The sequence below is a fragment of the Castor canadensis genome, chromosome 6 (assembly GCF_047511655.1).
Source record: "Castor canadensis chromosome 6, mCasCan1.hap1v2, whole genome shotgun sequence".
In the NCBI taxonomy this organism is placed as follows: domain Eukaryota; kingdom Metazoa; phylum Chordata; class Mammalia; order Rodentia; family Castoridae; genus Castor; species Castor canadensis.
Genome location: NC_133391.1, coordinates 27092103 through 27106900, shown reverse-complemented (window position 1 = coordinate 27106900; position 14798 = coordinate 27092103). Strand labels below are relative to the sequence as shown.

General features: G+C 36.4%; 1 protein-coding gene across 3 annotated transcripts in view; it reads left to right on the top strand.

Moving 5' to 3' along the window:
- The window catches only part of Ptpro (protein tyrosine phosphatase receptor type O), a 233533-nt gene that overhangs the window by 122924 nt on the left and 95811 nt on the right, over positions 1–14798 (top strand). For all 3 annotated transcript variants that reach the window (XM_074075999.1, XM_074075998.1, XM_074076000.1), the window contains 3 exons: positions 9338–9496; positions 10659–10811; positions 12472–12915. In XM_074075999.1, the coding sequence (XP_073932100.1) occupies positions 9338–9496; positions 10659–10811; positions 12472–12915 (756 nt within the window). The remainder of the gene's footprint in view (positions 1–9337; positions 9497–10658; positions 10812–12471; positions 12916–14798) is intronic.

The window sequence follows — 14798 nt, the reverse complement described above, 5'->3', positions numbered from 1 at the left end:
ACCTGATCATTTATTCTTCATGTAATATGCTTCTTCATCCAAATATTATGCTTTGTGCTGAAGTCTTTTTTGTCTGATATTAACATATTCATTTTAGTTTTCTTTTGATACCTGTCTTATTTGCAAGGTCTGCTTATCCCAACCTTTTACTTTCAACCTACTTATGTATTTATATGTAAATGGGCTTTCTATAGACAGCATATAGCTGGTTACTGCTTTTTATCTAATTTGAGTGTTTACAAGCAGCACTGTCCACTAAAAGCAAAATGTTAACCACATGCTGAGCGCCATTGTCTCACGCCTGTAATCCTAGCTACTCAGGAAGGAGGCAGAGGTTAGGAAAATCGCAGTTTGAAGCCAACTGGGCAAGTCGTTTGTAGGACCCAATCTTGAAAAAACCCAATGCAAAAAAAGGGCTGGCTCAAGTGCTTTGTAGCAAGCTTTAGTTCAAACCCCACACTATCAAAAAAAAAAAAAAAAGTTAACCATATGTGTTATGTTGAATTTTCTGATAAACAACAGAAAAACTTTTTGAAAAGATGAAATAAGTTTTAACAACATGGTTTACTTAGCTCATTGTAGTCAAAATATTATTTCAATATGCACTCAAAATAAAAATTTACATACCACTTTTTACTTTTCAACATGAATTAATTAAAATTAAATAAAATTTAAAATTCAGTTCCCTAGTTGAACCAGCCTTATTTTAAGTGCTCATTTTATGTGACTTGTGGCTACCAACTTAGATATTGAAGGATTAGCCCATTTATATATAATAGAATTATTTAGATGGATTAATTTTGCTAGGCTCTTACTTGGGGAGGGAAGGAATGAGTCAATCTAGTCAATAGTTGAGCTGGGTCTAGAGTACTCAAAACCTTTAGGTCATCACAGGTTCCAAGGGTGCCAGGAGAGTATTTCTCAGTGTTCCGGTTCCACCTTCAGTGTTCAACAAGCAAGGAATCCCCAGAAATAGATTGCTGTTACTTTTTACTCAGTACTAAGTCTTTGGTGGAGACAAGAGGATCTCTTGGTTGCCCTGGTTTTGCCTCAGGCTTAGGCAGACCTTGTGATCATAAGGAAGGCATTCTTAACATTTCAACCCATCTCTTGACATTCATAATCAAATTGACCTTATATCTGTGGGTTGAGTATTTCCTGCCCCTTGGTCAGTGGTTTCTAAACTGTACTTTGTATCAGTGTAGGATCCAGCCATCCCACAGGAGCAGGAATCTTTGCTTCTCCCCACCTCTTGAAAGGAGGGATATTTTCCTGCAACCTGGAATGAAAATATTTTTCTACCCTTGCCCAATACCTTACGAACTCAACTTTGTGTTCAAGAATGGTACAAGGAAGCAAATTTTCTTGCAGGTCTCTTAGTTGCTCAAGTCATCATGTGTAAGCTTTGCCCCTCGGTGAGAGTCCCATCCCTTGCCCTGCTCCCAGTAGTTCTGGTCCAGGAAAAGAGCAATCAACTCTATTTGTGTTTGATCTCCCATTGATTCTGAACCAAATTGTCCTAGATCTGGATGAGAGAAATGTTCTATAGCTGCAGTGTCCAATATAGTAACCAGTCATTTTCTAATTTAATCTAATTTTATTTCATTTTAAATTTAATTTAAACAGTTACTGTGGCTAGTAGCTACCATATTGGACAGAGAAGTGCTAAACTATGGTTGAGACCACACTCAACGTTTACTGATTCATTTTCATCTTTGCCGCTTACTTCTCCTTTCATAGCTCTGTTCTGCTTAAGGGAGCAGTGCATCCCTCCTTTCCTCACGGCAGCTTGTCTCTCCTTGGAATTTTCTTCGTTTGGCTGCTTGCAATCTTACCTCTGTGATATTCTCAAGCAAATGTATGATTTCATTGGTTACTTGGCTTTTCCTTGTTGGGTTGAGGTGGGCAGGGAAGATGTGATGTTGTCTTCAAGCTTTCAACATCTTTTTTTTTAATTATCATATTATTGTTGAACTGGGGGTACATTGTGACATTTACAAAAGTTCTTACAATACACCATAGTTGAATTTACCCTCTCTAGCATTAAGCTTTTGCTGTTATATGGAGAAAGGAAGCATGCATTGGTTTCTAAAGAGTAAAATTAATTAATCATGGACTATAGTACAACCTTCTCCACCCCACTTTTAGTCTCAAGCGCATTATCTCAGCTCTTAGAAGCAATGAAAGGTTAGGAATAGAAGAACTGGAGCTAAGTAATATTTCTGACATTGACATGAGGTGGCATCAGGTAGCATCTAGGTTTCAACTTCCTCTATTATAAAAGAGGAATTAAAGCACACAATGACTAAGACTACTTTTGCACTTCAAAACCACCATTATTTATCAGCTAATGATATATTTTTGACATCATTTTTGTGGCACTGGGATTTGAAATCAAAGCCTTGCACTGCTAGGCAGGTGCTCTATCACTTGATCCATGCTCCCAGTCCTTTTTGATTTAGTTATTTTTCAGGTAAGGTCTTGTGTTTTTGTCTGGAACAAGTCCTCCTACCTATGCCTCCCACATAGCTGTGATCACAGGAATGCCACTACACCCAGATTGCTTGTTGCGATGAGGATCTCACTCACTTTTTGCCTGGGCTGACCTCACACCTTGATCCTCCTAATCTGTCTCCTAAGTAGCTAGGATTACAGACGTATATCACTGTGCAAGTCCTCCATCTTTAATTTTTCTAATGGAAAGCTTTTTTTAAAAGAGTAGAAAATGTTTTTAGTGTCTGCTCACAGGATTTTGACACAGTGCTCTTGAGAATGGAAAGAGTACATTTGTGGTTGTCATTGACTGTGAGCTAGATGCTCATCTTGATGAAATAAGCAATGACAAAGCAGTTGACCCGAGGGCAGTCTTTTGATTTCTTCCTGTAATTGTTCTGAGTCTGAAGCTCTCAGAGAAAGCTGATAAACATGGAAAAGAAAAACATTCAGCAAAACTGTGTCATTTGGCCAGTTCAAAAGAGTTCTCAACCCTTAGCCTCTGTCACCTGTTAAATACTGAAGTGAGAACCTTAATATTTGATTGTACCCTTGGGGGAAAAGGGTAGTCCTTCAGTAGAGGAAATAATATCTAGGAACAACTGTTCAGAAATTGGGGGAAAGTTATATATGCATAGCCTCCTGTGTCAGGAAAGTTCTAGAGATCGAGGCTGTAAGTATTATAAAACACACCTGGATGCACTCCATAAATACATTATTCTATACAGCTCCACAAGCTTTTATTTTACTTATTGGGTATAACCTCTGTATCATGTCCTAGCTGCCACAGAAATAAAAATACATAAAAATACACTCAATCAAAAATTGTATACTATACTGGATAAGACAGTTACCAAAAATATGATAGATGCTATAAGAGAATTATGTAAGAGAGTGGCTTATCTCCCTAGGAACCATTGGAAAGATACCACAAAAAAAAAAAATTAGTGAAAGTCAGCCAGGCTCAAGCCTGTAATTCTAGCTTCTCAGGAGGCAGAGATCAGGGGGATTGAAGTTCAAAGCCAGTCCAGGCAAATAGTTCTGAAGACCCTATCTCAAACACTCAACACACACAAAAAAGAGCTGGTGGAGTGGTTCAAGTGGTAGAGTGCCTGCCTAGCAAGTATGAGACCCTGAGTTCAAACCCTAGTACCACAAAAAAAAAAAAGTGAAAATTTAGAAATAGGATAAAGAATAGAAAGTGTTACAATGAGATAAAAGAGAATCAGATGGTGGTAGACACCTATGATCCCACCTGCTATGGAGGTGGAGGCAGGAGGATCATGAGCTTCAGGCCAGCCTGAGCTAGAGGTAGCACAGGACCCTGTCCCCAAAACAAAAAGCAAAAGAAACAAACACAAAAAAGACTGGGGACATAGCTTATGGTAGGGTGCTTACCACAAGACCCTGGGTTCAATCCCTAGTGCCACACACACACACACACACACAAAAGAATTGCGTGTGAAAAGACTGGTGATACATAACAGCATGATGGAGTACTGGTGAATAGCAAGGAGTCAAGACAGTAAGCATCAAACATTCCAGAGAATTTCTGGAAGGGGACCAGATGACTAGAAATGTTGGGGAAAACTTCGAGTGCCTTAGTAGAGAGTTTTGACTTTAACCTGTAAGTGACAAGGAATGAAGAGAGGTCAAAGAAATGACCTAAGATTTGGTTGGGGAAAGCTTTCTTTTAGCAGAGCTGCCAGCCAGAAGATCCTGAATCTTGCTTTGGAATGGAATACTATCGTCTGCTTTTGATTCTTGTCAATCATTTAAAAATGTAAAACTCACTCTTTGTAAGTCACAACAAGTATAATGCAGATTTGGCTTTATGGGCTACACTTTGCCAAATTTACCTGATGTATAACTATCAGATATAAAAAATATATAAAAAAGAAAATTATAGGGCTGGGATGTAGCTCGGTGGTACAGCGCTTGCCTAGCATGCGTGAGGCCCTGGGTTCGATCCCAGCACAAAAAAAAAAGAAAATTATAGTACCCACCTCAAATATATGATAAATGAGATGGGTGCAGTGGTTCAAACCTATAATCATAGCTACTTGGGAGGCTAAAATCAGGAGGATTGCAGTTTGAGGCTAGTACCCAGCAAAAAGTTGGTGAGATCCTATCTCAAAGGACAAGCTGGGCATGGTGGTACACACCTAAAATCCCAGCTATGCTGAGGTGTGAGTACAAGGATCACAGTCTGAGGCTGATGCAAGCTAAAAGTGCAAGACACTATCTGAAAAATAACTAGAGCAATAAAAGGGCTGGGGAGTGACTCAAGTGGTAGCACCTGCCTAGAAAGCACAAGGTCCTGAATTCAAACCCCAGGATCACCAAAAATTTCAAAAAAGATAGACATCAAACAACTGTAACATTTCAGACTCTATTTTAAATAACAAAGTGACAAAAATTTATAGTAAATATATAGTATATGTATATATACATATACATATATACATATACATATACATATACATATACATATACTATATATATAATATTCAAAGATATAAATATAGATATAATACCAATTTTCAAAGGCAAAGGAATAACAAAACAGAAACTTTAGAAGTAAACTGCATAGAATACATTAATATAAATTAAAACTTTTCAAATTAGAAAAATTGCCTAAATTAATTTTAAGTTTTAATTGGTCAAATTAGTGAAAATTAATTCAATCTATTAAATCAAAACTGCAGATTACTGAGGCTAAGTAAAAAGTAGAGAAGCTTGGAAGATACTAGAAGGAAATGCATTGTATCTATCAGAAACTGTGAGACCCCTTCTCGTCTGCAGTCCTTGGTACAAAAAAATGGAAGCAATGTCTGCAAATCATCAGGGGGACTTCTGTCTACATAGTTTTATACCAGCACCATCATGGATAAACTGCATCAAGGATAGAGAAAAGAACAAAGGAATGTTCTGATATGCAAAGCATAAGAGAATTTAATACTCATAACTCTTGTCTAAAGAACTCTCCATGAGATTGGTGGAGTGGCTCAAGTGGTAGAACGCCTGCCTCGCAAGTGTGAGGTCCTGAGTTCAATCTCAGTATTGACAAAAGAACTCTCCATATATATATTACAGCAAGAAAAAAATGAGGAATCCCCAAAAGGAAGATACTGAACAACCACACACAAAAATAAATGGCAGTGAAGCTGTGCACCTTGGCTTATGCTTGTAATTCTAGTTATTTGGGAGCTAGAGATGAAGAAGATCACAATTTAAGGCCAACCAAAGCAAAAAAATTTGCAAGACCCCATTTCAACCAATGGCAGGGCTCAGTGGCACACGTCTGTCATCCCAGCTACGTGGGAAAGCACAAATAGGAGGACACTGGTGCAGGCTGGCCTGGGCATAAAGGGAGACCTTATCTCAAAAATAAGCAATGCAAAGAGGGCCAGCAGAGGGGCTCAAATGGCAGAGCACCTGCCTAGTCCTAAATTCAAACCCCAATATCATAAAAAAAAAAAAAGATGACAGTGGGATTGGGGTATGTGACAAAGATTATATTACAAATCAACAGGAAGAGATCAAGACAGAACTCACAAAACAGGTCAATTCTATAAGAACAGGGCACCGGAATGGCCAATAAGCTTAAAAATCACTTTCCTTCATGAGTAAGAAATTAAAACAAGTCAAAATTGTTGTCTAAGGTGGCAAAAATGAGAAGGACTGATTGAAGCACATGCTAAAGAAAAATACAGAAAACAAGAGCTATCCCACACTGCCGATGGACATGTAAACTGACATAAATTAAGTTGCAAACTATTTTATACAGTGGAAGATGTGCACACATACCCCCACATCTAGGATTTCAAACTAAGAAGACAGGTTCCACACATTGCATTTATTGCAGCAGTCTTCTTAAGAATGGATAAGTGAAAATAACCCTCTACTAAAAGAGTAACAGATGAATTGTACAGAAGATTCTAAAGATACAAGTATCAAGATAGACAAATCTCAGAACAATGTCAGGTGATAAAACAAAGCTGCAGACTGATATGTATGACGTAATATCATTCACATGAAATATTTTGGATAAATACAAACATTAAAAATTTTTAGAGCAGTTATTTTGGCACACATTTGTAATCCAAGTTATTTGAGAGTTAAGAGATTGGAGAATCACAGTTCAAGACCAGCCTGGCAAGTGTTAGAAGACCTTATCTCAACCAACAAGACCGGTGTGGTGGCACATGTCTGTGATCCCAGCTACACAGGAGGCATAGGTAGGAGGATCACTGTCTGAAGCCAGCCCTAGACAATGGCATGAGATCCTATCTGAAAAATAACTAAAGCAAAAAGGGCTGGTGGCATGGCTCAAAGTGGTGGAGCACCTGCCTAGCAAGCACCAGGTCCTGAGTTCAAACCCTAGTACCACCAAAAATAAAAATAAAAAAGCAACTTATGCATAAGAAGATAAACACCAAATTCAGAGTTATAATTTACCTCTGGCCATGATGAGGGAGAATGGGACCCAGGTGAGTTGTATAGGAGAGCATCAACTATGTTTTATAATGCTTCATTTCTTTGTAAAACAAAAAAGGCCAAGAACAAGAGAGTAATTCATATGAATAAAGATGATAAATGAGTCACATCTTCTAGCCACCCCATTTCCCTGTTTGGTCCAGCCTGGCTTCTAAAACAAGAGAGGGAGGTACAATGGAGTGTCTGGCAGGGGAAGGAGTAACAAATTAGATTAGAATTTAAGCTTGTCCTCCCTGAAATCCAGGTGGCTCATTACAGCTGTTGTTTATATCACATCACTTAATTTCTAAAACATAAGGTAAGGACCTGGAGATATAGTCAAATATTTTTAGACTATGCTATTAACTTCAACCAAACTCAGTAATTCTTGGATAGATTAGGCCTGGGTAATATGGAGGCCCAGGGTTTGGGATTTATAACTGCCATAGATCATTTACAGAGAAACTGAGAGAAATATTTATAATGAACAAGGAAACAGGCATTTTAGAAATTCTCTTAGTTTAAAGTTTAAATAATTTGCAGCAGTAAAAAAATATGTGTACCAGAAAATAAGTTAGTCTCACGTATATCTTGAATTTCAAAGTTTAGCTGTGGCTTCGATACACAGACTTCGTGTCTCTGGACACGAAAGACCCACTGGATGTCTAATTTCTGTGTTCAGCGGAGGGAACCCTGGCGAGGGTGTGAGACAGGACTTTAGTCTTGGAGGAGCCACCTGTCTGTGGCTGCTCTGTGCCATTAGCTTTCATTTTCATTCTCTTCCATCTAGAGTCAATAGCTGGATGTGGAGGACTGTCTGAATGAGTGATTATGTTGGGTTGAGAGACCATCAAATCATTCAAAGCTCCTTTGGGAGTTTTGAACTTAAACCTCAGAGGCTTCAGAGTCTGTTGGCTGTTTTGTTTACATAGCACAGAAGTGGCTTCTGCTTTGCAATGTGACCTTTAATGTAGGAAGACCAGAGATGGGACAAGGATAAAACAGAACAGAAACTTTTTAAGCAGAAAGCATAGCACATAGTCTATAGACATGATCACAAAATGGGTTGTGAGTGAAGGCCTTCTAACCTTTTCACAGGTGTCTGCTTTTTTTTTTTTGAAATATACAGGAAAAACCCAATCTTTAACATTAGTTTTCTCCTTTTTCCATGTCTTTAATCAAGCAAAAATAGGTTAATACCTAGAGGAACAAAATTAAATAAACACAAACAGCTACAGATTGAGACAAACTAGATTTTCAATAATTATTTGTTAAATTAACTCATATATTTTGGGGTTTTTTTGTGTGTCATTGAAACTGATATTTCCTCTGAGACAAAGTTGTGCTATGTAGCCAGGGTGGCCTGAAATTTGCTGTCCTCCTGCCTCAGTTTTCTGAGTGCTGGGCTTATAGGTTTATGCCACCATACCTGGTAAAACTGAAATTTTAAAAGTTAAATTTAAACTAAAGATAATGCTTTACTTTAAGCTATGTAAGATTTTCAAGAACATGTTGAGATGTCAAGCTGAATCAAAATAACTTTTCAATGAGGTAGTTGGCTCTAAATCGAATTATTTACAATATTTCCCTAATAAAATTAATGTAAGCAAAATTTAGCCAGTATCTTACTCAGAAGGGCAGGGGGCATTTTGTTACCTTAGAAGAATTTTTTTGAAGGATGGGATATGGAGAAGGTGCAGAAATATATCAATCATGGTGTTTGTTTCTAAATGAGTCTTTAAAATGTTTGGTGATGAATTAACAACTCAAGCAAATTAGAAGTAAAAACTATAAGCTTCCATAGAAAGAATTGTTTTATAAACACCATGTAAAGTACCATTTTTACAACATTGGCTTGCAATTTTATAATAGCATAGAAAAATAACTGAAGAAATAAATGATCACATAAATACTTCTTGTTGGCCAGAGCCAAAATGTATTTTCTGTTACTTGGTTTGTTATTAATATCAAATTTTCTTGTCATGAGATAAAGATAAATGAACTAGAAATCTAGAGACACAGACTCTGCCTTAAACTCATTAAATTGCCTGTGACAAGCAATTTAAAGTTGCTAACTTTTCATTATGTTTGTCTGTTGAATGGGGATATTAATTTTGCTCTTCCTAGATGTCAGGGTTATGGCAAATGAAAAATGAATATAAAAGTTCTTTGAAAAGCAGAAGGAACACATGCAATGTTCTTTCAGTGCTATGAACACTCAGCCCATGAAAACTGGGTTTGGTGCTCAGAGAATGTAAAAATTTGAGTGATGTTCATAAAAGTATAATCCTTGCTTCCAAGTAATGATAATGGTTTTTCTTCCTCTTTTCCCTTCCCTCTTTCTCCATTTGCCTGCCTTCTGCAGAACCTTTACCTGTAACCAGTGTTGCAATATATGACTATAAGCCTTCTCCTGAAACAGGAGTACTATTTGAAATCCATTATCCAGAAAAATACAACGTTTTCACTAGAGTAAACATAAGCTACTGGGAAGGGAAAGACTTCCGGACAATGCTGTACAAAGGTAAGAGGCAAAAGGAAGCCTGAGTGAATGAGGACTTTTTCTTTCTCCATGACTTTTTCCAAATGGTTTTCTCTCTTACTCTAAAGAGTTTTTATAATTGACTACCTGACCTATAAATGAACCATTAAAATAGTTATTGATTCATGAAAATCATGTTAGGAGGCATCTTAGACATCTGGTTCATTATTAAAGAATCACAAGTCATGTACACAATATGAGTAACACTCAAATTATTTTCAATTACATGTTATTCTTGCTAAAGGCAGCATGTGTGGTGCAGGAAGTAAATTCAACCAAGTTTAGAAGCAATGGCACTGTACCCACTTCCTTCTGGGTGTGACAGAAGGGCATTTCTAGGATTGGGTAGTAAGAGGGATGCCTTTCATACAATTTTACTTGAAGAAGATTCAAAATTATTCTGAAATGCAAAAGACAATACTTTTTTGGCTCTTTCATGTATATTTAACTATATGATCAACTTGATGCTGCATTAATATGCAAACACTGGTTCCACTGTTCTTATAGCATTGATGGTAATCCTGTGGAAAGGGGAGAGAGAAGAGTGTACAGAGGAATATGGCTAAAATTATTCAAAAAACCAAATCAAACTGTCTGGGTACTTTTACTTTCTCTCCCTTATTTCTTTTGACTTGGATTGGGTTTTTTAATTTATTATTATTTCTTTAATGTTTTCCAAGTGGAATCCAAGTTTTTGTTTTCTTCTTTCTTCAAATTGGTTTTGTCTGCCAATTGGCACATAAACCAGTCTTCTTTTAACAGAGGCTAGTTTCTAGTGAAAACATTTCTTGTAAAATTGCTATTTTATATTTCATAACATGCCAAATGCATTGGTTTTTCATCTTAAATAAATGGCTAGCATAAATTTAATACCTATAATTTCTGTATACACCAAAAGTTCCTATAATAAAAATTCAGTTCTAATTATGTTCAACCTTCTTAGGACTTCTAGCAGAAAAATGGTTTCAGAATTGAGTGTAAAAATTCAAAATATTATCTCTAGCCTTCTAATTCTTATTTACTAACCACACCAAAAGTTGAAGGAAATACTGTTTTATGGATATCAATCATATTGGAACTTTCTACAAGTATGTAACCTTTAGAAGATCCTATTTTAAATGCAATAATTTTTCTCTCTGTGCAGATTTCTTTAAGGGAAAAACAGTATTTAACCACTGGCTGCCAGGAATATGTTATAGTAACATTACCTTTCAGCTGGTGTCTGAGGCAACTTTTAATAAAACTACCCTTGTGGAGTATAGTGGTGTCAGTCATGAACCCAAACAGCATCGAACTGGTAAGCCCTCTGAGGAATCAAATTTAGTGAAAAATATAATTAAATTTTATGTTGCTGTATATTTATTTTTAATATTTCTGAGAAAAATTATTTGTTAATATTTCTAATATTTCTATGATACAGCTAAGAAATAAAATAAATATTTCTAAGAATCTAAAACAAATTTTCTATAAATGTAAAATGAGCTGAACAAAACCTTAAATAAGAAAAAATCTAAACTAAGTCAATGTAGTCTTAGATTTATAGTCTTTGGAGAAAAAGGCATATGATACTATCAAAAGTAATAATTAATTACTTTAATTGGACTTAGTAGATATTGGTTATTATATAACCTAAAATGCCCATAAAACATAAAAACAGAGGGACAATATTCTAGTGCAGATTATTAAAGGAAAATGTTGGGATTCTGATGGATCTAAAATTTGCAATGATTAATTTTAGTATCATCATTAATACGAAGAACTATTAGGATGAATGGATGGATGGACATATGGATGGATGGATGGAAGAATGAATGGGTGAAATAAACAAATATCTACTAAGTACATACCTACTAAATATCCATCACCAATATAAGCAACATTGAATGTGCCTGAGGTGCCTGAGTACTCAACAGGATTGGTGAAGAAGCCATTCTTATGAGTTTTAGGAATAAATTATGGTAGATTACCCAAGGCCTGTGTGAAATTCTAAGATGTCATGATTCTCATTTAATTAGGACAATTCAAAGAAACTGTCAGCTAAATAGTTAATTCACTTCATGTTAACATCAAAGATTCTACTTGTATTTTCATTATTCAATTTAAGTAAAGGCACATTAGTTGAACATATTATCTGTAGAAGTTGTTCTAAGTGCTAAGAAAGAAGAAAAGACAAAGACTGGGAAGACAGGGTCTCTACCCTCAAAAATGGTATGGGAATTATACAAATGACAATTGTACAAAGTAGAATGAGATAAATGTCATAAAATAATAGAAAGTTATTTAATGGTATAAAGAAGGGAAGAGTTTAGTTTTTATTAAATTTTATGAAAGGAAGTATTTGAGCTGCTATTTGAAGGACAGTTGAAATTGTTGCAGGCAGAGATCATGCAATGATATGTCTTTGTAATTTTCTACCTCTAGAAATGTATGCTTCTATAATTCATAGTCATTTTGTGCTAATACATTAAATTTCAGAGAAGTGATGCATGAAGCCATATTTCCAATGTATGTGTCAGCATCTTTCAAGGCAGCTCTTGTATGCCTCTCCTCTGTGTGCTGCTAGGTCACACGGAGTCTACCTTGATAGATATAAGTAAACCACAGTTGAGTTTTTTGTAATAATAATCCAAGAACAGAGACACATTTTTGAGTGAGATTATGATAAAGAATATTTACATAACTTTGCTTCAGCCTTTGTTAAATTAACACAAGCATACTATCACAATTTAATAACTTGAAAGTGTGACTGTGATATGTTCATATGTACACATCCACAAAATATTGGAAATATGTCTACTTAAAACCACAGTTGTTCTCCATGTATATTTGTCTATAGATTAGAAGTAATGTTAAAGGCTGTTTGGTAAATCTAGTCATGTATTTGACTCACTCATAGAGTAAGTACTCAGCATAACAGAATTAAAAGTTACTGAAATTGAAAATTCTGTCTTTTTCAGCCCCCTATCCACCTCGAAATATTTCTGTTCGTTTTGTAAACTTGAACAAAAACAACTGGGAAGAACAGAGTGGCAGCTTCCCAGAAGAAACATTCCTAAAATCACAAGATTCAGCAGGAAAAGACAAACTCTTCCATTTCACAGATGAAACTCCTGAGATTCCCTCCAGCAACATTTCTTCAAGTTGGTCTGATTTTAACAGCAGTGACTATGAAGCCACATCTCAGCCCTCTTGGTGGGACAGTGCAACTGCAGCTCCTGAAAATGAAGATGAATTTGTCAGCGTACTTCCCACAAAATATGAAAATAACACTCCACTCAGTGGGACAGAGAAGTCACCATCAGACTCTTTCTCTTTCTTCCCCGTGCAGATGATATTGAGCTGGTTACCACCAAAGCCACCTACAGCCTTCGATGGGTTCAATATTCATGTAGAAAGAGAAGGTAAAACAGTAGGAAATAAGAAATCAGAAATCACACAAGAAAAGGAAATTCTAATTTTTAATTTGAGTTTAAGAAGGGAGGCTGATGGTAGACAGTTAATATCTAAAGAAAAATAGCAAGAAAAGGAAAAATTGAGTGAGCATCCAAAGTGAACAAAAACAGAAAACCAAAATCCATAAGTTAGATGTATGTGTTAGGTCAAGGTTTGGAAGACTCACAAGCTGAAATTACTGGTAATTATGTAGATCCCACTGCCGAAAATTTCACATATCCCAGACCACTGGGGGAAACCTTATATTTGAAATATTTAGAATTAAGTAGCTAGCCATTATAAAATATTACAGAATATCCTGGAGAAATTTTGTTTTCTTACACACAAATTTGTGAAACATGCAACAAGAGTCTTTCTGACAAAATAACTTCTTTTTTTTTTTTCATTTTTCTTTTATTATTCATATGTGCATACAAGGCTTGGTTCATTTCTCCCCCCTGCCCCCACCCCCTCCCATACCACCCACTCCGCCCCCTCCCTCTCCCCCCCCAATACCCAGCAGAAACTATTTTGCCCTTATTTCTAACTTTGTTGTAGAGAGAGTATAAGCCATAATAGGAAGGAACAAGGGTTTTTGCTGGTTGAGATAAGGATAGCTATACAGGGCATTGACTCACATTGATTTCCTGTGCATGGCTGTTACCTTCTAGGTTAATTCTTTTTGATCTAACCTTTTCTCTAGTTCCTGGTCCCCTTTTCCTATTGGCCTCAGTTGCTTTTAAGGTATCTGCTTTAGTTTCTCTGCGTTAAGGGCAACAAATGCTAGCTAGTTTTTTAGGTGTCTTACCTATCCTCACCCCTTCCTTGTGTGCTCTCGCTTTTATCATGTGCTCACAGTCCAATCCCCTTGTTGTGTTTGCCCTTGATCTAATGTCCACATATGAGGGAGAACATACAATTTTTGGTCTTTTGGGCCAGGCTAACCTCACTCAGAATGATGTTCTCCAATTCCATCCATTTACCAGAGAATGATAACATTTCATTCTTCTTCATGGCTGCATAAAATTCCATTGTGTATAGATACCACATTTTCTTAATCCATTCGTCAGTGGTGGGGTATCTTGGCTGTTTCCATAACTTGGCTATTGTGAATAGTGCCGCAATAAACATGGATGTGCAGGTGCCTCTGGAGTAACAGTCTTTTGGGTATATCCCCAAGAGTGGTATTGCTGGATCAAATGGTAGATCGATGTCCAGCTTTTTAAGTAGCCTCCAAATTCTGACAAAATAACTTCTTCCCCATGAGTCTGAGACCTGTGTTCTACTCCTGCAGCTATTCTTATTCCTCTTGGGGTGGGCCCCTCTGGAACCAGTATCAAATTTTCCCAAAGAGGAGCTGGTAGCAAGAGGAAAATAGGCAACAACGCATGTGTTTCCACTGCAGTTACTACATTAGATGATGGATTCACTCACACACCAATTGAGATTCAGTTTTTATAATTTAGTCAACTAACTCATGAAAAGAGTGCCATGACGTAGCTCAGTTGTTCTTTGGCAGATCTTTATAACTATTTAATTTTTTTACAATAAAATACTTCATTTTTCATTGTCTAGTCCAGTAGTTTGGATGTCAAAGGCTGTCAAGATGTCAAAGTGAGCTTTATTTTCAACAGGAGGACATGAGGCTTGTGTATGACATATTGTTTATTCTTCTTTTATTTAGTAGAATGAGATACATTGTCCATGGATTATTCTATGCTAAGTGACAGAGCAATCAACCATACCCAAATATATAAAATTGAAATCCTTTGTCATTTACAATTATTTGTGTCAAAAGCTGTTTGTTTGGAATTGTTTATATATGTATCTATTTTTAAAGTCTCAATCTATC